The sequence below is a fragment of the Notamacropus eugenii genome, chromosome 3, assembly GCF_028372415.1.
Source record: "Notamacropus eugenii isolate mMacEug1 chromosome 3, mMacEug1.pri_v2, whole genome shotgun sequence".
NCBI classification, from domain to species: Eukaryota; Metazoa; Chordata; class Mammalia; order Diprotodontia; family Macropodidae; genus Notamacropus; species Notamacropus eugenii.
In genome coordinates, this window is record NC_092874.1 from 381,529,354 (window position 1) to 381,555,092 (window position 25,739).

Consider the following 25,739-nt stretch of genomic DNA (forward strand, 5'->3'; position numbering starts at 1 on the left):
ATGCAATTATCTATAAATAGCCCCTTTGTAGAACAGCTGACATAAGTTTTACAAGTCTCATTTGTCATGTGTGACACTGTATGTAGTTGAGGGGAAGGAGAGATGATCTTTGAAGAAAAGGAAAAGAGGCTGTTTAGAGGCTGCAGGGGAAACAAAGAAGGTAAATAATAGAAAACATCCAGAAGTTTCTCAGTTGTTCCCACTATCACTTTTGGAATCACTCAAAATCACAATCTGGTGAGGCAGCTACTGGCCCTTTTTCTTGCCCCAGGAATAGCCTGAGAAGAGGTGAAATGGAACCAGACTTGGTGGGTATGGGGGTAGGGAAAGTCTGAGTGGTAGCAAAATTATCTGCTTTGCCCAGGATAAGAGAGGTTCAATCAATGATTTGGCTAATATATGATTCTCATGGTCCTACATAAGAGCAGAAACAGAACATATACATGCCAAGGTATCATCCTGGTCCACCAAATATGTGAGCCACTAGAGATCTCTAACCACAACACAACAGAAACAAGATGGCCAGTTCAGAGCCAAACGTGGTGTTGATGATCTGTCTGCTTAAATACAGCAGTGCTATGGCAAATAAGCTTTCATTTTTAGTGGGGTCATAAACTAACACTAGAGCCCAAAAAACTCACACTCTGGGGGGAAAAAAAAACTAACCAACACCATTAGAGTCTGTTTAACTTAAGAATGAATGCCTGAACAATCAGTACCAAGACAGGTTATAAATTAGCCTTCAACTTTACCACAAACAAGGGCTGGACTACATGCAGTTAGCTCATTACTTCTGGTACTGCGGAATAAAAATAGCATGTATATGAAATACATAGGCAATTCATGACACTAATTATAGCTAGTTCATGTTTTCTACCAAGCCTTGTAACCAAAGGCCTAGAACAGAATCAACTATCTGGTGAGTCATAAGTTTTAAAAAAAAAATTTTTATTCAATAGTTTGATCCTGGCTCAAACTAGTTCACTAGCCTTTCTTTCTCTTTTAAAAAAAAAATTAGGAAAAAAAGTTTTAACTCAATTTGGTTTAACAAAAAAAAAAATAGGATTTTATTCAGAGTTCAGCAAATCAGCAGGACATGCAGAACTAGGCCAAGGTATAGTCTAATTTTTAGTCCCATTTAGCTCTACTGTATAAGAGCATCTAACATAGAGGTAGTAGGTAACCTGTGGCACTTGCCTGGAGGTACTCTACCAATCTCTACCACACGCTAAAGGAATTATCAAACCCTATCTAAATTTTGATTCCTCTCCTTTTTTTCTATTCCCTAATGGAAGAGGTGCTAATGAGCAGTAAAATAACCAAAAGGTTGGCTAACGAGTATAGACAGAAGTAGGCTATTGATGAGAAATGCTTACCTCCATCTCTGAAGTACGCTAAAACTTTAAAGTCAAAGATTATTTCCTTTTCTTCTAATAAAGATAGCTTTTACTTAACTTCTCTTCTCTGCCAGTCACATCTTCCAAAAACACTTTTGGCACTAGCAATATCAAAGAATGCTACAAATGTGTATCTTTTACTCCTGGGTAACTATCTGCCTTATTATGAAAGCAAATTCAACCCTTCAAATCCATCCAAATAAATAAATAAATAAATATGCATGCTCCCAAAATAATGTCAATGATCTTTCACTACAAAGGACAAGAAAAAGCAGTTCCTTCTTCATCAAAAAACAAAAACCCAACAAACAATCCCTTCCCCTCCCCCCCCCAAAAAAACCCCACTAAGCTAGGTTCTTAACTGTTAACAGGAGCACTTCCTGCTCTCAACTGCAAAACCTAGACATGAAATCCAGTACCACACTATTGGAAAATGTGAGCTACAGACAGTGGAATCTTTCTACAAGTGTTCCCAAAGGACAAGTCACAAGGACTATGACAAAGGAAAGAAAATCTTGCTAGCATTTCTACTATTTCAACTCCAAGATATACTGAAATGACTCCACATGGTCCCTAGAAATCACTTTATAGTAAGGCTCCAGTGAGAACAACCAAAAGTTTTTGTTTAAAGAGAAATATAGGCAGTCCTCATTTTTTTTTACCATTTTATTGATTTCGATGCTTACTACACCTACATACCTTTTTGTCTCCTTGTCTTTACCAATACATGCAGCCAGAATTTTGACTTAGAGATTTGATTTACTGATGGTAACTTTGGTTATCACCTGTAAATTTTTTCCCTTCACATATGGTCTAATTCAGCTAGTGACCAAGATACAAAGAGCAAATATGAAAACAAACTCCCCTCCACTCCTGCCTACTGTTCAAAACTCAACAGTGAAACCAAAAAACAAGTTTAAGCAACATTTTTCTTGCTTCTATTTATCAATATTTAAGCCCAGCCCTGAGTTAGATTTATATCTTTCAAACCATTAGTTTCTATCACAAAATAAACTGGTTTGTGTTTTGTTTTGGAATGCAGAGTTTGAGGTAATGCAGGATGTTTCAGCCTGTATCTCCCATTTAAAAAAAAAGGAAGAGGGAATCTGACAGAGTAGTGAAAAGCAGAACCACAATCTCAGTTTGTTAAATACATCTCAAAAAATTAGGAAATAAAAAGTACACAGAACACAACCTAGCTAAAGCAGCTTTTTTATATAGTTTCTTCTCATATTTTTGTGTCTCAAAATCTCTTATAAAGATCAAGCCCTTACAGAAATGGAAAGGGTAAAGTTACATTAAGAGGACAGCTTAGCTACAGATTGAACTAAAGTTTTTTTTGTGCTCTCCTAGGAAAACTAAGTTGATAGGCACTCTCCTTGAAGTTAAGCATGCTGATTCAAAAAAACAAAACAAAACAAAACCCTGAAATCTAAAATAAGGAACAGCTGATTTAACTACACATGCCATCTTATTCTCTAGATGTTTTCAAGTACTTTTTCTATTTCATCTGCTGAAGGGAAGGAGTTGGCTATTGATCTGAAAACTGACCTCCCTTTGTTCAACTCCCATAAAACAAAACCAACAACAAAAGAAAAGTCCACCACAGAAGAAGTCCCACAAATGAGCAACATTCAGGAGGAATTTAATTAAAGAAAAATAAAATAAATTTTTAAAAAAATGGTCCAGGAGTGGGGAACTGAAGAAAGAGGATATCTCTTAAAAGGTCACACGTCAGTCATTAAAGCATACCGACAAGCCCATGCATAAGAAACTTTCTGGACCTTTGTCAGTGCAGAACTAACCTCAGCATTAAGAATCATGTCTTCACACTTTCTTTATATATACTTACTATTATATACATGTATAAAAAGAAATACAAACTTTAGTTTGTTATAAAGTGGCTTTTCTTTCTCCTATGCTAGCTTGGCACATGAATGCATGCAAAGCGAGGAGGTTCAAAAGGTTCACCAAACAGCTGATTTTGGCAAATAAATGGAAAAAAAAAACACAACCAAGAAAGTTAAAACAGGTAAGATTAAAAGCCACAGAAGTGAAAACAATATATTTTCTCAATAGTATAGAATTAGTCTACAGCTACAACTTAATGTCTCTGCCATCCTGTCTCCCCAAATCACGTCAAAGTTCATAGCAGCTTAACACAGAGTCCTCAAAAAAGTATCAAGCCAGTGTTCTCTGCTTCAAGGGGTTAGAGTTCACAGGTTAAAGTTCAGTCAGTCCGAAGAATCATGGGAGGATGTTCACTGTCTTCATCCAATCGTAGTGCATTGGTTTCATCTTCCAGACAAGCACCACCCACTGCACCACCCAGCTCCTCTGTGTATGCTGCAAAGAAAAAGTGATAAACAGTATTTGGAAGAGAACGAAAAATAAAAACTTCAGCAATAGCCTCTTGAAAAAGGATGTCAAAAGTTTAGATATAGTCTGAGAAATATCTGCAAGTCTGAGTATCTCATGTGATCTGTCAAGATACTGAAACAAATTTCCAAACATGTACTGGTATTGATAAAAAGCTCAAAAGATGAAATGCACTTAAATGCTATCAGTGTGGTTAAAAATTAGGAAGTATTTGGTATGGTCATAACTGACTACCCGTAGATGATAAGTAAAAGTTAACACAACTGCTCTTCCACTGTTTGGCCTATCAAAAGAAAATAGCAGAGCCACAGACAAACTATTTTCCTGTCATACAGACTTTTAAAGATGTAAATTGGTGCTCTGAGAGAGAGAGAGAGAGAGAGAGAGAGAGAGAGCACACACTACTCTCAAGGTGTTATACACCTCCAAATTACACTGAAAAAAAAAAAACAACTGAAATCCTGAGTCTTGACAACTTTGATAAGATTACCAAACAAAATAGAGGAAAGAAAGATAAGAAAAATTGGAACTTGGGACCTGAAAAATCTAAAATAGAATGGTTTCCAAAAGTCTACTTATGTGATATCTGACAGCAGTTACTATTCCACTCCCACTCCACCCAAGAAAAAACAGGATAAAAATGTGAGAGTTCAGTGAGACAATAAATCTACAAAAGAACCTGTAGAAGCACATACCAGGCAGGTTATTCTTTACAGTTATTTGAAATATTTCTATTTATATTCAGAAAGTTCCTGTTACTCCTCCTTACCATGTCTCGTAGGTGAGGAAGGGACATAAGCACCTCTTGTCACAGCAGCACTGTAGGTCTGAGCCACTAATGGACGGTCATGAGATGCAGATTCTAAGATTTCATTGGCCGGCTCCATGCTACCATCCAACCTGGAGATATTTAGAAAAATTATAACTGCCAAGATGTAATTATATAACATGTAGTCCAATACCAACAAGGAGAATACAATGAAGATTATAAAACATAATATCCTAAACAACAGCATTCCTGCAAAGAATCTAAATGCCTTCCCTGAAAGCTTTCAAGTTAAGGAAGAAATACTGTGAGCCTTAAGATGGAGAGATATTGAAAAGTAGTCATAGCAATCCACCTGCCACTAGGTATTATTCTCCCCTACCTGGTCACCTCATGAGTATGAAGGCATAATGCTACCTATCTCTCATGTGGTCTTTCTAGATCCCTAGGTGAATGAGTATCTGAGATGGAATGGACCAGTTTATGACCCTGTGAGTGTCAAAAAGTTAAAAAAGCCACTATCTAGAAGTCTTACCAACTGGAGTCAGTCAACAAGTACTCCGCAACAAATGCTGGAGATGAAAAAAGCAAAATAAATATCATCAACTAAAAAACACTTAGAAGGCTATTGCTCTAGTTCAGGTAAGGGTGATAAGGCCTTGAACTGGGATGATAATAGTAAGATATAAGAGGATATATATGAAAGATTCTATGAAGATTTGGCAATATTTGGGTATGTGAGGTAAGAGTGAGGAGTTGAAGAAAATGAGCTTGAAGGCCTGAGAGACTGAGAAGATGGTGGTACCCTTTACAGCGATAGGGGAAGTGTGGAAGTCGGGAGAATTTGGGGGGGGGAGAAAGGGAGTTTTGATTTGGACAAGGTGAGACGCCTGTAGGACACCTGGCTCGAGAAGGCATTTAGATGCAGGATGACAACATAACAGAAACCAATGCAGGCCATATAGATGTAGGAATCACTTCCATAGTAATAACTGAATCCATGGGAGATGAGATCAGCAAAAGAGATCACCGAGAAATGAGGTTAGCCAAGAACAGAACCTTAGTGAGATACCTAAATTCCTGGTGGAGTCTGTTGGTGGCTGCCTCAACTGAATCTGGAAAGAGATCTGAGGGGCAACGAACTTGATCCAGCAACTAAGTCACAGAAACATTGGTACAATTACAATGCCAACCCCACTCAGAAGCAAAGGAGGCGGAGGGAGATGAGTTTATCTTTCTTTGTGATCTCATCGGATCCTATGGGTTTAACTGTCATCCCTGTGCAGATGATCCCCTGATCTAGCCTTCTCTTCTGAGCCCCATGCTCACTTCAAGCAAGGTCAAGGTAGAACCTGGACTTAGCCTCTCTTCAAGACACTCCTCCTGACCTCAAACACCTCCCCCCTCTTGCACTTGTATTCCTAGCACTTAGTACAAGGCTGAATGTTTGCTGACTGACGACCATCACTTGAAATTTTGAATCCATTCTCTGCACGGACAAGGGAGAGTGTGCCAGGATGTTTTTCTAACTCATCTTGCTAAACTTTCTCAGTAAATGTTCCTTTGTAAAAGACTTTTTAAAAAAAATTATCCATAATGGAATTTTTGTAGACACTTAAGAACATTTCTAATTTTCATGCTGCCTTGCTTAAAGTGAGAATGAAGCAACAGTACCGCATTCTTTATTCCAATGCTTTGCACATAGGTCTGTTTTTAAAATGAATGAGTTGGGAGAATGCCAAATGGATGTACTATGTAGGATCTCATCTAGGACTTTCCCAAGAAGCTTCTGGCATTCTTGCTTTATCTTAGTGCCTTCCTTCCAAAATGATCTCCAATGTACTTTGTCTACATTCTTCCTAAGTAGCTGCTTGCATATTTTGTCCCATTAGACTATGAGCTTGACAACAGAGACTATTTTTGCCTTTCTTTGTAACCTTAATGTTCAGCACATATTAGGTCCTTAAATACTTAACTAATGAACTCTTAACTATGCCATAAAGTGACAGAGAAAACTGGTAAGAAACTGATGCAGAACTAGAATAATTTATGTAATAACCTTATAAAACCAATTTTGAAAGACTTTAAAACTGCTTGATGCAATGAAAAAGCCATGTTTTCAGTGTACTGAGATGAAGCAGCATATGCTCCATTCTTCCAGACAGGTAATGGACTTACAATGGAAAATGAGAAAACTTTTTGGACACAGTCATTGCAGAACTGTACATATTTATTAAGAGGGTTCTCTTTTTCTGAACAGTACAGTTGGGGGGATGGGAAGAAAAGAAAACTGATCCCATTTGGATGGTCCTCATTTTCATGGATCCTCTGGGGAAATTTCAGGTATCCTTTTGGGATTATGCATAGTACACTCTTGGTGATACTTTGGTGTGGTCCACAGAGACATAAAGACAACGTGAGACTTTTTTTTCAGGAACCCAGTAGTTTTTGCTGGGCAGACATCTATTTAGATTCTCAAATGATATCAGCAGTCTCTAGAGAAAAAGTTTAGGGTCCTATATTTTTATGAGAACTCAAAAAATTTTTTATAGGCTTAAATCCTGTGACTGTAGGACCAGGGCAGAGGAAACACCCCTTAGCAGACGAGAGTTTCCCAACCCCCACTGGAACCAGGACTTGCTGTTGATACACAAACCAATCTGTCATGTGAGGCTTAAGGGGTAACCCACAGTAAACCCTGCAAGGATAATTTTATAAGCTCCATTGGGACCAGTTTACCGGCTATAATAAGAAATCTTAATTTTTATTTTCTGACTTTGGGCTATTTTGAGCACCAAGACAAGCTCTTGTTAAAGACTAAGTAAGCAGTAACTTCTGATAAATGTAACAAAAAGTTCTTTGCTAAAACTGTCCATTGGGAAACTAATTTCCTATGTGTGGGACTTTATTAAGCTCTACGCCATGAACTTTGCCTTAAGAAATGAAAGTGAAGGTACATAGTATTTGTTAACTGCCCATCAATGGGAGAACAATTAAACAGATTACAGTGTATTAATACAACAGAATATTATTGTTTTGTAAGAAAATGTCTAAAAGGATGGTTTCACAGAAACCTGGTCAACAGTGAACTAAACTAGAAACACTGCAAAGATGACTTGTTAAGATTGATCAATGACTAACCACTGTTCACAGAGGACCAATGACAAAGCACGTTCCTGACAAAAGGGATGGATGGATTCAAGTTGCAGAATGAGACTTTCAGACACAGCCCATGTGGGAATTTGTTTTGCTCTTGTTAATGCAATGCACATTTTATACAATATTTCATATTTTCCTTTTTCCTGCACTGTTGAGAAAGGCTAGGTTTGGAGGGGAGGAAGGAAAAGGGGAACTAGGGATTAGGTTGCAAAAAGGTTGCAGTTTCCTGAACCTACGTGAATGAGTACCTTTTTATTCTTCTCAAGCAGAAAAATCTAACTTCTTATCTTCCCACCAACCCTACCCCAACAACTAAGAATAAAACCAAACCCCAAACCTATTATAAACATATACAATCAAGCAAAAAATTTTCCCGTTGGTTATATCCAAAAAATACATTTCATTCTGCACCTCTTTCGCTATCAGGAGGCAGGTACCATGGCTCAGATAATGCTGAAACATTCATCATGACCAAGTAGGAAATTAAGGGTTCCTTATTCCTCCAAAGTTGTTTTTACCACATTATGTGTCACTGTATATAACTGTTCTCCTGGTTCAGCTCACTTCACTCTACATCACTTATCTTCCTAGCTTTTTTTTTTTTTTAAACCATTCCCCTCCATTATTTCTTATGGTACAGCAGAAAACTTTTAGCCATTTATATACTGTAACTTGTTTATTCTCTGATTTATGCAAACTTCCTCAGATTCCCATTCTTTGCCACCTCAAAAAGCACCATATTTTTGTAGATCCTTAGGGCTTGTTTTACTTAGAACTAATCAGTCCCTGTCTTTATTTTCCCCTTCTCTTTTCCTCCTCTTCCGTTGTTGAATAAAACGTACTTCTGTACGTGTATATAAGTGCCTATATTCTTCTTTCCTTTGAAGATGGATCATCAATCACTCTCCCTATTCCCTCATTTGTATAGATGCCTACTTTCCCACTCAAATGAAATAATTTTCCTTTATCTTCTTCAGCCTTCCCTTCAAATGTGTTCTTCTTTCCCTTTTTCCATTCTCCTCAGATCATTAAGACATAACAACACCACTTTCAGGTCTTGAGAAGAATTAGATTTTCTTTATGCCCTCCAATGATGACAGGGTTCAGAGTGTCATTTCCCCATATTTGAATGTAGGTCATCGATCCTTACTTTTATTGTTTCATGTTTGCCTTTTTATGTTTCTCCTTCTTCCTACATTTGCATGCAATTGTCACCTTCATCAGGAATTCTAATGCCATTCAAGGTTCATTTTCCCTGGGCAGCAACATAATCAGTTTTGTTCAAGTCTATATCCTTTCCCTTCTAGAATATTTTCCAAGTTCTCTGTGCCTTTACAGTAGTGGCTGCTAAATCACATGTGATCCTGTGAATCCTTGGTATCTGAATTGTCTTTCTGGCTGCTTGCATTAACTCAAATTTTGAATTTGAATTTTGGCTATGATGTTCCTGGAAGTTTTCATTTTGGAGTTTTTCAGGAAGTGACTAATAGTTTCTTTGCTTTCACTTTTCCCATTGATTCTAAGAAATCTAGGCTGATTTGATGTCTAGGCTCTTTTTTTGGTCTCAGCATTAAGATGGTCCAATGATTTAAGCTTTTTCTCCTCAATCCATTTTCCAAATCATGCTATGAGATTCTTTACCTTTTGTCTTTTGCTAGTCTTTTGAATTTGTTTTTATTTCTTATTATCTCACGGAGTCACTGGTTTCTATTTAGTCCATTCCAATTTTCAGGAAGCTTGTTGCTCGGGCAAGGTTTTGTACCTCTGGGAGCAACCAATTTCTTTTTCAATTCTTTTTTCTGATCTTTTCACTTAATTTGCTTCAACTCTTCTAGGCATTCTAGTTGTGCCCAAGCTGTGTTTTCTCAAGGACTTGTAGGGGTCATTCTCTTTTTCCATATTTGTTTCTTGAATATTCTTACTACTGTAACAGCTTTTTATGGCTGGCTTCTTTTGTTTACTGTTCTTCTAAGTTATTGGAATATATATATGGAAGTTTGAAGGAGTTTGATTTTTTGGTGAGAAGAAACTCATTCCTGCACCTCTATCATTTTGGTTCCAACTCCACTTCATGCCCTTTCACTGGTGAATGAGTATCTGAGATGACCCTGGTCCAGGTTATGACCTTGTAAGCTTCAAAAGGTGGGAAGAGCCACCAGAATCCCATCAAGTGTAGTATATAGCACAGTCTGATGACAGCCATAGTAGCTGACCCCATTGAGGAGCCAGCCCTGAAGAGCTACCTGCCTGACTGAGAGCCCAGAAAAGAGGGTCAACGAAACGTGTATTTTTGAAATGCACAAAACTGAAGACCAGGAAGAATCACATACAGGGAAGATAGCAAAACAATGAATTTATTATATACTTGAAAAAAGAAAAGTAGATAACAGATATTCACAGTATCATGTACAATCTTCAGGATAAAAATTTTAAAATTTTTGATTCTTGAAAAAAAAAAAATCTGTCACATTGACTTTCCTATCTGACATTAGGGAAGCAAATGAAAGTACAACCTCTCTGGTACCCTACAGAACAGCTCTGGGTAAGAACAATATATTCAAAATGCATCCCAGCCAGATGAGGATGGCAGGGTGGAGTAAGAGTGTAATGGGGAAATTGATCAAGAGTGCGTATGTGCAATGATTCTGCCTGCTAGTAATCAACATGGAGACCTGGTGAATTAAAGTACACGATGGAATCAGTCCTTGTACAGATATCCAGTAACTGATCTTGTTGAACATGAACATGTGGTGCTCCTTCTATTGGCACTATGTAATCTTTCCTGATCTGAGCAAATCTGAAATGAAATAGACCAAGTTATGATCTTAGGAGCTTCAAAAGAAGGTCCATAGAGTCTGCTGACAGCCACAATATCCGAGTCTGATGAAGAGCCAGATTTGAAATAGCTACCTGCTTGGCCCAGGCCAGCAATAGCCAACCTAAGTTACTATGTCCTGTGAGCAAAGGAGCAACTTGTTAGTTATGTGCCACTCAGAAGTGAATCTGCTGGGGATTCACTCCAATGACCCTGCATAGGGAAGTCTGGTAATGCTTTCTTCCTATTTTTCTTTGAAAAGAGGCTAAAAAAAAAAAACAAAACCAAGTACAACAACTGGAATTAAATGAAATTTTTATAATCCAAGACAAATTTAAGAACTTCCACTAATATTTTTCATATTTGCTTAAAGTGAGAATCAATAAGGCAAGAGTATTATTTCCTGCATTTACGTGCAAAAGGACAAAATTCAAATCATGACACTAGTGCAGCACATGATTTTAACACTTTCGCTGTCCAAGACATCAAATCAATTTGCATTTTATTAAGACCTTCTGTATCAACAACTCAGCTAGATTCTTAGGATACAAAGATAAAAATAAAACAGTTCCTATCTCAAGAAACCTCATTACCATAATAAGATCAAGCTTTACTCTGAAAAGTGATGTTTAAGAAAGGCAAAAATCCAGCAAATCTAAAAAATTGTGTTAAGACTTTCAAAAAATGGAATGACTTGTAAATATACAATATGCTAGCATCTGCTGTTGAACTGAAAGATAAACTTTTCTCCCGTCTAACCATTCCTGAAAAAGAAATCAATTAGATAAACTTACTTGTGTTGTTTCATCAGAGTGCACTCCCCTCCTTCCTGAGGATCCAGGTTGTACATATATAAATATCCATCAGAAGCTCCCACTAATAATCGAGGAATTTTCTGAATTCTAGAGAGGAGAAAATGGTTTAAAAGTGAGCATTCCAGCAACATGTTTCTTTCAAAGCTAGAAGACTATGCTTAGCTTTATCAATACACCACAATAAGCTTACTAAATGACCCTGGATAGATAAAAATGCTCTCCCACATTAACAGAGGGGCATCTGTTGGATCTTTTAACTAAGATCTTTTCTTAACTAAGATTTCTTTTTTCAATAATGGTAATTACAATTTATGTGAGGAAACATGATTTCAAATGAGACCAAAACCAAACTGTAAAATTCCTATTAAAAAAAACTCCTCAAACTTCTCATCTTTAAATATGGGTATTTTAACTCTGATCTTGCCACATATAAAGAAATTGAAAACTGAAATTGTTAGAAGGGAATCTGGAAAACAAAAATGAATACTGAATAAGTATGATGACCAAGCTTGGTAGTTCAGAGAGGAGTTGAAAAAAATGTATCTCCCTACATTCACTGCAGAGACGGAATATGGCAAACTGCTAAAAAACAGATGATGTGGTTACTTTAAAAATCTTTGTTACAATGGATAGGTAACATCCCATCCTAGGTAGGGGAAAGATGAAGAAAAGGAGTGAATAAAAAGGGCATCAATAAAAATGAGCTGATTTAAAAAAATCATTTGGAGTACAAAGAAGAGGAATCTGTTAAATACCTTCAGACTCTAGTGAGAGATAAAGAATACATAATCAAAATGTAAAAAGTCATCTTTTAATTCACCTACAGCTACTTATATTCAGGGCATTTCATGACTGGGCACTCAGAACACAACTGGAATTTTAAAAACTAATAAATACTAATGAATAACTAAAGAATTTCAACGTGTGTTCAAGATACACCTGAGAACATTGTTTCAACATTTTTCAGATCAAGGTTACTGTTCCACTAAGTCTTTGAATACTTTTCCTCTATGCAATTAGAAAATTCCATTATCACTCAAAGGGTTCCTATCAAGTGGTGTAAGATAATGCCAAGAGTTATTATTTCTATTACTTTTTGCAGACTGTAAACCCTGTCTCAACAGGTAGTTACAAATAATTTTTAAGCCATTTCACATGAGGAAATATTCTCAGAGAAAGGTTATTTACCCACACACACAACTATTAAGCAAATTTAAACCCTGCAACTGCACCATGATTCTTTCAGACAACTTGGATCAGGAACTCCTTTGCTATTCAATAAACATTACAAAGCAGATTATGCAAACACCATACTCACGTGGCAAGTGAACAGATATTTTTGTGACCACAGAATGGCAGTCGGACAGTAGCAAATGCTCTACCCTGGTTAAACATTTCTGTTACTTGAGAGGGCAAATAGCTAGTAGAGGCCATAAGCACTTTCCCAAAGTAACCAGTCCAGGTAGTGGGTTCCTCCTGAGGTCTAAAAGAAACAGTAGTGTCAATTTTCTTGATTTGCCTGATAAAAATCCTTCAGGAAGAGAAAAACATACTATTCTTTATGAATTCAATTTCTACTTCCTCACCAATGTTAACCTGTGAAGCTTGAAATAGCTTCCCCATTCCTAAATCAAGAAAAATTAAAGTTAAATGGAATGCTCTCTGAAGGAAAAAAGGTCATCTAAGCAACTCAGTCATATCACATAATATACAATTATTTAATACCATGCCATTTCTTTGTTTTAAAGACAAAATATGCATTTCAATACCAATTGCAGGCACAATATTAGGAAATAAGTGTGTATGTATGTCTTATTTCCTAATTGTAAAGTCACTTTACAGAGGCATTTTAAAAGAAAGGGACCCCACAGGCCAACCTAATTTGACAGCTAAACTATCTTTCATAGCAAACCACAATGGAAATACCATACTAACACCCTAAGCATCATACTTTTAGGAAGGATACTAATAAGCTTGAGAAGGACTAGAGGACATGACTGACATATGATTGAAAGGATTCAGGTGGCTATCTTTACATACTTGAAAGGTTGTTCATGTGAATGAGCTGAAAGGGACCTCAGAGGCTAGCATCTATTCTATTCTCTTCTTTTCCACATGAAAAAAACTGAGGACCATAGAGATTAAATGACTTGCCTGCAGTCACATAGGCCATAAGCATCAGAAGGGGCATCTGATTCCAAAGTCTGTTGTTTTATCCCAGAAATTAAAAGAGAAGAGGTGGAAATTGCAAAGTAGCAAATTAAGCCTTAATTACAGGAAAAACTTTTGGAGCTACCCAAAAAAGGAATGAATTGTCAAAAGAGATAATGTTTAACCAAATGCTAAACATTCACTTATGTGGAAAGAACTTTTTTGGGGGGGAGGGGGAGAAAATGAAAGGAAACAGAAAGGAAGGAAACAAGGGATAAGCATCTACTGTGTAGTAGATATCTTACTTGATCCTCACAACAAGCCCAGTAAGTAGATTGCTATTATAATCTCACTTTACAGTTGAGGAAAACTAAGGCAAACAGAAGTTAAGTGACTTGCCCAGGGATACTGTTGGCAAGGGTCTGAGGCCAGAAAGACCACAAACAAGTCTTCCGGACTCCAGGCCCAGACTATTAGCCACTGTGCCATCTGTCCTTATCAACTCTTAAAATTCTCTACTCCTATAAGAAGCAGTCCATTTCCAAGCTGATGTAGTTTCTAAAATCTAATATTTCGACTCACTTCTCTTTCACAGTCTCAAGTTTGAAGATGTGTACTGTTTCAGTGTTACTGGATGCAGAGAGGAACATTCCATCCATGCTGAAGGCTAAAGAGCAGATGCTGACACACCTGGAGAGGAGAATTTATCAAGATACAATTTAACTGTCTTCCACCCTCTAATAAAACACCAGAAAGGGCACTAGTAAATACTAAAGAATTATCTGCTTACATATAACTATGGTGACAAAACATTTACTGTAACATGGTATTGGGGCTTCTCGTTGTTGGCTTTTTTTCTCATAAAGTAGGGAGTAAAAAGAAAAAAATCATAATATACGATCACAATGAATTAATTTTCAATGTATCAATGTAAAGTGTTCTCCCTCATATATATGGATTCAATTTTAGCCAAAAAAAATTTATTTTCACTGATAATTAGCAAAGCCAAAAGGTTTATGTTCCATTTCTTATAATATAAGATCTCATCATCATACTGACTCGAGGTGATATTCATATTTTGGGTCAATTATTTCAGAACTGTTGACGAATGGGAGACTTAGAGTTCTAGTGCAAGAGTTATAACCAGTAATTTGAACTGTAACTGAAACTAACCAATTTAGATTCTGGATTAAAAACCTTTATACAACCTTTATACCCTCTTATTAATAGAGGGTACTAACCATTCATTCAGTGAAATAGTGAAATCCTGAATCTAATTAATTAAGCAAATGAGATCAAATTATTGTCCTTTTTGGAGATTTCTCAACTTGTAAGGAAGTATATTTGCTATTTAGACTACTTACAGTACTATCTGCTACTTAGCACATTGTGGGATAGGGACCAGACCTGTGGCTTCATTAATTTAGGGAGCTGCTGGTGAGAAATTTTTTCAACCAATTCAGGCTGGCACCTTTTCAGCTGCCCAGTCTTCAGAGAGTTGCCTAGAGCACTGAGAGGCTAGGTAACTAGGCCAGGGTCACATAATCAGTCTACGTCAAAGGTGGGTCACGACCAAGTCTTCTTGGTCAGCTCGTGCTGTGGATAGAATTTAAAAAATTTTCCAACAGCAAGTGGAATCCTTTTGTTAAAACTGAAAGTTAACAAGTTAATAAAATTCGTATTTATGCTAGGAGGGGAAATGTGGGGGTCATCTAGTCAAAATTTTCTTTTCCAGGTTCATATGGTGCCACACAACTCATTCCAGATTTAAAGTTAATTTAATCCACTGCTGGAAATCCTTTTTCATATGTAACTTAAACTCTAGTTGCAGTTTAAACCCATTTCCACTTTTTAGGTACAGATTACCTACAACTGAATCCAAATATATCCTAAAGCATTTCCAAGAAATGCTGATAATACATTACCTCTTTACTCCTCTCCGGAACTCAAAGATTTTCTGTCCTTCTGGGATGGAAAATACTCTAATCACAGTCCCCTATGATAAGAAAAAGGATAGGTAACGTAAGAAACAAATAAGAAAAATAGAAACACGAGAAAGCAGGGAAACATATCATAAATAACACCATGTAAAGGGAAGGAACCTTCAAATCCCTCAAAATTCAAAGAATTCTGTGTAACAGTGACCAAGGTTGAAAATGCACCTTGTCTCTTCTGCAGTGGTAGGGGACTCTGAGATGTGGATCACTGTTGGACTAGTTGATATTAGTTTTTGCCAACTTCTTCTCATTTCTAATTTGTTATAAAAGACAGCTCCAAGCGGTAAGGAGAGGGAAGGATGTATCAGGAAATGAAGATGAACAAAAGATAGGAATTTAATTAAAGAAAAGGAGGCTCAATATGAATTGTGGGTTATTCCCAGCCAGGCTCTACCAGTGGGCCAGTGGAAAAGAAGGATGAGGTTATAGTTAACCATATTTCCCTTGAGGGCTCACTGTAAGAAGAGACAGCTTAAAAATAAATGAGAAGTATTTTGAACAAAGTAAATTTCATTTAAGGTGTAGGAGTTGTTTGCTCTGATCTATTTAACAGCTCAAAGCCTATGTAATGGTTGAAAAAAACCCTCCTTTTCTACCTATCTGTGATGTGACTCAAATCCTAAATTTAGTTGTATAAATATGCAACAGATGTTAAAACTGTATTCAAGGGACCACAATGATAGCAAAACAATTGACTTTTCTTTCTTTCCAATGTTTACATGAAAACATGACTGGCTATGTGAACAGTATTGCCAAAAACCTTAAATGAAATCCTCTGACCTACAGTAAATTATGACCTACCTTCTCAGAAGCAGTGGCAAGTTTGGTACCACTTGCATCAAAAGCCAAGGCTGCTAGAGGACTATCATGAGCTGGTATCATATTAGCAGCCCTCTGAAAAGTACAAAAAGAAATAAAATGTGAGTTACTGCGCAAGAAACTAATTCATCAGTTACATGTTAGAAATACAGATTAGTTGCTGCTAAAATGCTAATGATGAATATATTACATTAATTTGTATCTTAAAGGATAAAACTGCTTTACTGAAGATTTCTACAATGTTAAAGCAATAGATACCTATGAACCGAATAAACAATATGGCAATGAGACATGAAAGGGCAGAAGATAAAAAGCTGCCTCAGATCTCACAGATCACATTAACAGCAAAAAAAGCCTAACTACGACAAACCTAGAAAATTTAATTTCCAAAAACTCCGCTAATACATAAAAACTTTCCTATCAATCGTATTCTGAAAAAAAGGATCCTCACCAAATTAATGGTGTCAAAGACTTGTACTTCCCCAATAGTTGCACTCCCAGGATAAGCCAGATAACAATTATCATTGTTTATTGACAGTGCACACAAACCTGTGAAAATACAGAGGACCAATGGTTAGGGAAGAAAAAAGGCTTAAATTTTTTTCTCTTTCATTTAAAAGACCAACTTAAAATACATTAAGACAGTATTTAATTTTTCGCAATTTACTTCATTTCCAACATTTACTCATTTGATACCCACACAATGAGGAATGCAAGCAACTGAATAATTGATTCAAATTTATCAAAAGTGTAAGGCTAAGACAATCACTTTTAGTGCTTAACAAATTATGAACAGTTGTGAGAACTTGAACTGCCACCCCATAAAAAAAGAAAATTAAGAGTTATTTTTTAAGTGAGGGTTTTATACCTCTTTTACCATTTGGCCAATTCTGTTTAAGAAGTTATTTTCTTCAATTTTTTTGTGCCCATTTAACCAAGCTGTTAATTCTATTTTCACTATTTTCTTCCATTGCTCTTTCCCCAATTTTCCCACTTTTGTTCTCACTTGATTTTTAAAATCAATTTTTGTTTAAAAAAAAAAATCTAACTCTTTCAGGACTTCTTGTTGAATTTGGTCCCAATCTGCATTTTTCTTTGAGGCTTTCCTTGTAGATGTTTTCAAGTCATTGTCCTCTGATTTTGTCTCAAATTTCCCTGTCCCTATAGAAGTTTTTTATGGTCAATTTGCTTTTGCTGTTTGCTCATTTTCCAGCCTATTTTTTGACAACAGACTTATAAGCGCTGGGCTCTACTCACTCTCTGGAGATGGAGGGGGGAAGGGACTGTGAGGGGGAATATCTAGCCTGAGCTTCTGTCACTTGTGACCTTTTGCTGCTTTTGTAGCTCACTTGAGTTTTCAGTGCTTCCAAGATTGTGTGGTCCAGTAACAAGTATCCTCACTGCCCTCCTGGTTTGAGCTTTCTCAAAACTTTTTTCTTTTTACTCAGGTAGGGTAGGGCCCCCTGCTCCTTCATGACCTCTATGCCCTGTGATCCAGAACTGGTTACTATAACTAGGCACTGTTGGACTGTTCATGCATGCTGCTGTTACAGCCTTAGCCAGGTGTTATTACCATTGCCGGTATAGCTTGCTCTGGTCCAGCGCCTACCCCATTGTCTGCAGATCTCATTTTCTGTCTTCCTAAGCTGGAAAAATCACTCACTGTGACTTTTAATTGGCTTTCCTGTCCTGAATTCAGTTTGATAGTTTAGGCTGTTTTGGAAGGGGTGTGTTGAGAGAGCAAAATGCTTTCAGACCACAATCTTTACTCCACCAAAAGGGCAAATGCCTATGCACCTCATTTCTACACACATAATTTAAGATGATAATAACATTTATATATTGCTTTCCAGTTTAGAAGGCACTTGGCTTTCCACAGATTCTCAGTTGGTCCTCAAAACAACCCAGTGGGGAAGGTACAATAGACATGGTCATCAGCACTTTATAGATGAGGAAACTGAGTCTGAGAGAGGTGGGATCTGAACTCAGATCTTCCTGATTTCGTGTCTATATCCACTAAACCATTATGCCTCTTAAAATTACTTAAGAAATCCAATGTAGTTAGAAAATCTACCTGTAGTTACCTAAAATAATAGAAAGGCAACTACAAAGATACATAATGGAAACTAAATATTTTAAAGTGTTCTGAATTTCCAATAAAAAGACTAATACAAAAGTATTAGTTTTCTTTTTACCAGTGAATTTACCTGCAGGGTTAGGGGGAGTTTCCCTGATTGTATGCAGTACCTTCATATCACGAATATTGTGTATGTATAGACATTCTTCTAGGCATACTATCAACCTCTAAAGAATGAAATAAAAAAAGAAGAAGAAACAAGATTACCAGGACTACTCTGAAATGTTAGGATCATTTAAATATGCATTTTTTATTGAAAGCATTATATAATATTTACTTCATCTGTACTTCAGAGTACTTAAGATTCCTCAAATAACAAAAGTATTTATTCTATAGCCAGCTGTGCAATTAATCCTTCCCCTACACTCAATCCCATTCCATGAACAGAAAGCTTTTAGGGATCCTTAGGGACAGCCCTTTCCCTGACAATGCATCTATTCACTAAGCAAAGAGACACAGTGGAGGGAAGTCTCAGAAAACCAAATGAAAAAGTTAAGGTTCCTTTATGTACAGAAGACATTAAGGAATATAAAAAAGGCTGAGCTAAAGTTCCTACTCTCCAGAAACACAGGAACTGGCTGGGGAGACAAGACTTAAGTATATAAAATGCTAAATAATGGTTCAAAACAGGAGTGGAAGAAATTGTCACAAGGATATACAACTGTGTGATGAGCTGAGAGTAGGAAGGTAGAGAACTACAAGGTATGTTTAAGAGACAGTAAATAAATTGGTTTTGTTGAAGTAGAGGATTCATGAAGGCAACTGTGAAGGCCTTTGAATAAAGAAGTTTGAACTACACTCTAGGAAATGGGAAACCACTGAAACACGCAGCAAAATAAAAGCCTTGGACACGTTCACTTCACTCTTATTTTTCCAAGTCTGCTGACTTACCTGCCTATTCAATTTGACTGCCAATATGGTGTTGGAATAGCTGTAATTGCATATTTCAGTCCCCTTCTTAAAGTGGCAGACTTTCAGCTTCCGTGGAGCTTTGAGGCTGACGATAGCCACCAGGCTACTGGAAAACAATCTTTCCACAATACATACATCCTCAGTATCAGCTGAAATAGAAGCACAAAAGGGAGAGAGTGGGGAGAATCCATGTTAGTGTATATCATGACAAGTAAACTCAAAGATAACTCAGTCCTCAAGTCAGAGGTTATTCAGATATAACTCCCTTTATCCTATCTGGGGCAAAAAAGACTTTTCTTGGGTAAGTGCTCATCTTAAACCTAAAAGGAGACCAAATACCTAGAAATATAAACACAGGACAGGTCCACCATAGCAGAGCATTACTACTCAGGAATTCAATGTGTGTGTGAGCATGTGTGCATCCACTACAATATATAGGGCCATTGCCTGACTTGTTTTCCTGACAGGTTTTCCTGACTTGTTCATTTTGGGCCTCAAGAATGAGTTTGCTATGAATGATGATTATACAAATACAAACCCAGATGTACAAAAAAGATAAAATTAGGAAAAATCATTTGCTTAAACAGAAAATGGCAAGTTTCTCTCCTACACCTAAAATATAGTCCAATTTAGAAATATTTAATTTATATCTATCTTCAAAGGAGTATATATCAAAGTATGAAGATTAAGATGCTGTGGTATTACTTTTATCATTTGATTGAAAAAAATCTGTGCCCACCTGTATATCCCAATAGCAAGATGCTATCATGAAAATTTACTTAAAGACATACCTCTGATAAAAACTTTCAGTCAATAGGCAAAACTAAAGGAAAATGAATTAAACATGTATTCTCTCAGATAAAGTAGAAGAAAGTAAAGGACACATAGATTCTTTACTGTATATTTCTCAATTTACAATATACAAATTACAATATACAAATATCAAGTGCCCTGGACTGTAAATAGATAATTCATCCTGAAAAAAACTAAAAGCACATTAACAGAATGTAAACTGAATCAGGTAGAAGGGCATAAGGCACTAGACTAAAAGTAGGGAGATTGGGTTCTGACTCTACTAACTAGCCTTTCTAGGTCTCAATCTCAATCAGTAAATTTGGACACTGGCAAATTAAGAGTTTGAGCCATAGATCTTTCTATGAATTTTTGATGCTGCATGACTTGAGCTCCCTTCAAACGTTAAAATTTATTCTGAATGCGTCCCTAATTATAACTGGGGTGTGTGTGTGTGCGTGCATGCACGCTATCATGGAAGCACAAAAAATTTAACCTACAAGTCAGATGACATTTAACCCATTTTTTTTAAATGACATTCTTATTTGATACAACTTCACAATTTAGAAAGTAGAGATATGAGTCCTGTTTAAAACAGAAATGTAATAGATCAAACAAAATGGTAAAGATATCATAGTTCTAGTCCTGAAAGAAACTTAGAAAAGTTCTGGAATTTTTCTCTTTTACTCAATTCTCCCAGTATATGATCAGAACTATCTGAAATTCCAGTGCTAGCAACCCAACATAGCTTCCCCTAGCTACTCCTCCAAAGCCCTTAAATGTTGAATCTGTTTCTGTGGAGCTTTGGGGATAAATAACATTGAATGAAGCTATGAAATCTTTAACATAAGGAGTGTGGATATAAATGGAGAGAGGTCCTCAGTCTTCCTACGTAAGTAACTGCATACTAAAAACTGGCCTCCATTTCATTTAAGTGAAGCACTCACAAACTGCTTTATTTCTGTTCTATAAAGCCATCCCTATTTTTGTTCCTGGTTCTGATCTAACAAAACTGTCAGTTATCTGCCTGACCAACAATGAAAAAGTTCAGTAAGCAGCAAGCTGAAATGCAGATTAGCCCACCATCAAGTGCTCAAAGAAGACTCCTTTCTGTCTTTAAAGGTGACATGTTTTCTGAAGTATATTTCCTCCTATCACATGTATTTTTGTTTCCTCTGTGCCCATTAATAAAGTTAATAGAATATTTGAGAAAAAAATGAACTTAGAAAAGTTCAAGACAGTGATAAAAAGATAAAAACCATCACCTCAAACTTATCCAGGGCTGTTATGAACTTCAGACTGGATGAGGGAGGAATGGTAGGAATGAAAAGATTTCAGTATGTAAATATTTCAGTTTTAAGAGAAAGAAGTAGTGCTGGGACAGCACAGAAGATGAACTGTAGGTGTGAATATACTAATGTGCCAGGCACGCAAATGGCCTATATGCTGGTTCATAGATGATGTGGGGAACAAGTAGAAGAGCTAGGAGACTGGTATGAGGGACAGAAAATGAACTAGGTCAAGGATAAGCCTAGGAAATTCATTCTGATAGAAAAGCAAAGACCAAGGATATACTTAACAGTCTCAGTCCACAGACCTGAACAAGATATCACATACCCAGAAAATAAGAAAAACTAAACATTTTTGGTCAACAGAAACTAAGAGTAGTTTTGACCTGAATGACCCAGAGATAAGTACAGAAAAGGATCATCCATACTCAGGAACTAAAGGAAATAATTTGGATTTAAACTACAAAGTAGAAGTGTAAAACAGCAAGAATGGCTAATGATGTCCCATGATTCTATAATTAAATACTAAGTTGCTGCTATGTACTCAATCACTAGGGCAAGTCACTTAACCTGTTTGCCTTATTCCATGGGAGAAGAAAATGGCAAACCACTCCAGTATCTTCACCAAAAAAACTTCATATAGGGTAAACGGGACGTTACTGAACAACATGTACTCAATGTAACTAGCTGTCTAGTATGTATTCAATAACAAGCTATGGGAAGCATATAAGCCATAGTTTCTGCTCTGAAACTTATGATCTAGTTATAGAGACATGACTGAATATATTTAAAAATAGTGATTATAGTACATAATTAATATGTTAAAGTGTGTGTGGTACAGACCACACAGGCGGTGATCAATGTGAACTACAGTAAAATCATAAACTTTGTAACTTGTGGAAAGCAACAACGGTTTAAAATTGATCAGTATCTCTGATGCTTACAAGGATCTTTTAGACCAATTAGGATGGACTTTGATTTTTACTCTGCAATAAGTGATTATTTCAAATATGAATCTATTCATAAAACTTAGGGGTTCTTCAAATCCCAATCTTCCTACAGGTATACTTAGAATATAACTGAACCAATTTACAGTATCTACCAAGAAATTTTCAGAAAGGCATCTATTTTATTACACAAAGCAATGTGTAGCCCTGTGTTACAGATGTGATGGTAATTCTATTGCATCTGTGCAACAAGTTCTTTTAATATTTCAGTTTGTCAATGCACTGTAATGAACAGTCTGTACCAATTGCGGTAGCAATCACTTCCTAATTCTAAAAACAAACCAAACAGCCAGAGTGCCTAAAATGCCCTATGACTGAACAAACATCAACACTATCAGAATTCTAGAGAATGAAATTGAAGGGAAAGAGAAGCACAAACTGATTCCTCCAAATGGCACATTACTAAAATATCAGGGTCAATTACTCCTCTTGCTAATCACATAGGGGTTCAAATACAAAGCATATGAAGTCTTACTTTTACAGTTCAGATGGATGAGATTTACCAGAGATCAAACAGTGTTTTTCCTTGTCTAAAAAGTTGGGCCCTACTTCATTTTAGGTATAACAATGTTTCTCTACTCTGGTGGTTCCCTTGTATGGTACTACTTATAGAAGAAAGCATTATCTCCCATACTGAAGCAGGGAAAGAGAAAAAATAAACATCATATCATGATGTATGTTCATCAGATGCCCTCAGTAGCTCTTGAGCTATAAATAAATGCCTACTATTCCACTGTAAAAGACTTGGGAAATAGACAAGTTATTTGAGTTTCCTATACAGAATCCATTATTACATATTAAATCTATTTTCAGTGTGATATAAAGCTTGTCATGTAGGAAAGACCCTCAAAAATGCTTTTTCCCTCGAGGTTTTAGATGTATCTGTTAGTCTGAGAATGCAACTGATAAGTTTTCATTAGCTAAGCAAGAAACTGATGGGAGAGAAAGTTCCATTCCTTACTGCAAAATATCTCCAGAATCAAAGCAACCTTTTAGTACCTTACATTTCTTCCTAAGCAAAGAAATAGTTCATAAACATTTGATTCAGATGTGGATGATTTACATATGGAATATTTTCTTAGATCAGAAACAATTAAGAACTCAGAGTAAAATATATGCAAGGAACACACTCATCTTTAAGTTAGTCATAAAGGGCATCTTCTAGACCAACTGGGATGGATTCTGATTTTTACTCTGCTACTGTGTGACTACTTTAAATACAAAACTATTTGCCTTAGGGGTTAACTAAATCATCATATTCCCATATACACATTTAAAATAAGATTCAAGCAACTTAGTTTCTACAAAGGAAACAATGTTTAAGTGAATTAAAAGAAAACAACAAATCTAGCTTTTAAATTAGCTTTGTGCATTTAGCTGTACTTATTTTTTATTTTAATAGTCCCCATTCTCAGAAATATACTTGCAACAGTTGAAAGAAAGACAAGCCACAGACATTGCTCATTAAAGCAAAATTTTCAACTCCTACTAGATCAAGAGATGTGAAGGAAAATAATCTGTTATAAAAAGAACAGCAAAAGATTTTATTTTCCTAAAGAAGGATTTCACCTCATTTTTTTCTACATGCCAATGATCAGTGATGAGAGATGTGATTTTTCTGAGTCTGAGCTAAATCCCAAAACAGAAAAAAAAAAATATGCTTTGTTCCTGGCTTCTTTACAGAAAAGAGGCTGAGAAGCGATAATGAAATCATTTCCAAGAGCTAATATCTTCTAAAGTAAAGGAAAAAGAAGGATAGTAATCTTAATGTTGTAAATAAAAAAGGATTTAACACCTACAAATAAAATAAAGTAAAACATTCAATAAGTAAAGCTACAGAACAATTGTTCCTTTGATCATTTTACCTTTACAGCTAAAATCTTTAGCCCAACCTCACCAGATCACTCTATAAAACATGAAATCTATTCTTTGGCTTAACATGCTGTCAAAGTTACCAGTTAAATTTTTATTTTATCAGAAAAATGTGAGTGGATGAAGAGAGACGTGCCCCAGTAGCAACAATGTAATTCAAGAGATCCAAGTCATTAAATTGGTCAATCGGTGGGACAATGAAGAACAAAATTAGCCTTTGCTAATTCAGTATTTTAAGAAATAAAGCTGAGGTTTCTCAGAATGCTGTCAAGAAGTTTCATTTTCAAAACAGCAATATTGCACAGCATAGTTCAGACACATCTAAATGCGCATTTCACCTTTTTTACCCACCAGGAAAATTACTGTTCACAATTAACAAAGTAAATCCATCATATGTAATGAGCATATAAGGCAGCATTAAATCTCCCATTCATTCTGGACTGCAAAACAATTTTTTCCCCATTTTAATAGTTCTACTGAATGGTCATTTTCTTAGTACCAGAACATAATATTAGACAACTTAAGTTTGCACTGATGAATTAGAAAGGAAATTCAACGAATCAGATGTTCAGGACTAACTGAAGAGTACATCTGCAATGAAGTGCTATACACAATGGAGCATAAAACATGAGACATATTGTGGTTCTTTGGTTTAAAGGGAATTCCCTGCCCCCCCCCCCCCGACATGATGTCAAAGGGAAATTTGAACTAGTTACAGTTATTGTGGAAATTAAGCTAAATATTGCATTGATTATATCCTTTCCCAACCCTCTTATGTCAATTTAGATTCATTAAACTACAACTATCTTCAAATGCTCCAACTACCACGTAATTAGTCAAACTGCTGCTTATTTGAATCTGGATAGGCAACTCACTTTAGTCTAAGCTGAACTGTAACAGAAGCATTATGACAACAGCACATTGCATTTGAATTGCTTTTAAATACAAAGCTCTAAACTAACGGTCCAGTTTCATACCGACAGTAACCCTTATTTAAAAGCTCTCAAGTGTCAGCATTAAAATATACCACTTTAGAAGGGTACAGCTGAGGTTTCAGATGGGCAGACAACGAAAGTTGCTTGTACAATAGAAATTATTTTTTTTCCTAAGGAGCTATATATTGAGATAAAAATCATTCCATATAAAACTTTGTATATACCTTATTACCTGCTTCCTAAGATAATGTTGAACATTGGTCTACAACTTTAATTGAATTTTATAACCAAATTTAAATGAAAAGTATGCCGAACAAAAATAAATCTTTAGAATTATTGGATTATCTAGTTGTATAAGGCTTTAACAAGGTTGTTTATACTGCATTAAAGACTACTAACCCTGACTAAAGTACATGAGATTTTTCTAGCATCACAATTCAATCACACCTTGCCATCAATACTACAATCAGTACATCAATCCCGATACTATTAGATTG

The 25,739-nt window shown here is 36.1% G+C and overlaps 1 protein-coding gene across 1 annotated transcript in view; it reads right to left on the reverse strand.

Annotated features, from left to right (window-relative positions):
• Nucleotides 1-3,025: 3,025 nt before the first annotated feature.
• WIPI2 (WD repeat domain, phosphoinositide interacting 2) overlaps nt 3,026-25,739 on the reverse strand; it is a 29,983-nt gene continuing 7,269 nt past the window's right edge. Inside the window, exons 3-12 of the mRNA XM_072597663.1 lie at nt 19,327-19,496; nt 18,506-18,602; nt 16,750-16,847; nt 16,281-16,373; nt 15,408-15,478; nt 14,065-14,172; nt 12,650-12,814; nt 11,311-11,418; nt 4,546-4,676; nt 3,026-3,743 (exon numbers count right to left, since the gene is read on the reverse strand). Coding sequence (XP_072453764.1) covers nt 3,628-3,743; nt 4,546-4,676; nt 11,311-11,418; nt 12,650-12,814; nt 14,065-14,172; nt 15,408-15,478; nt 16,281-16,373; nt 16,750-16,847; nt 18,506-18,602; nt 19,327-19,496 — 1,157 coding nt within the window. The 3' untranslated portion in view covers nt 3,026-3,627. The remainder of the gene's footprint in view (nt 3,744-4,545; nt 4,677-11,310; nt 11,419-12,649; nt 12,815-14,064; nt 14,173-15,407; nt 15,479-16,280; nt 16,374-16,749; nt 16,848-18,505; nt 18,603-19,326; nt 19,497-25,739) is intronic.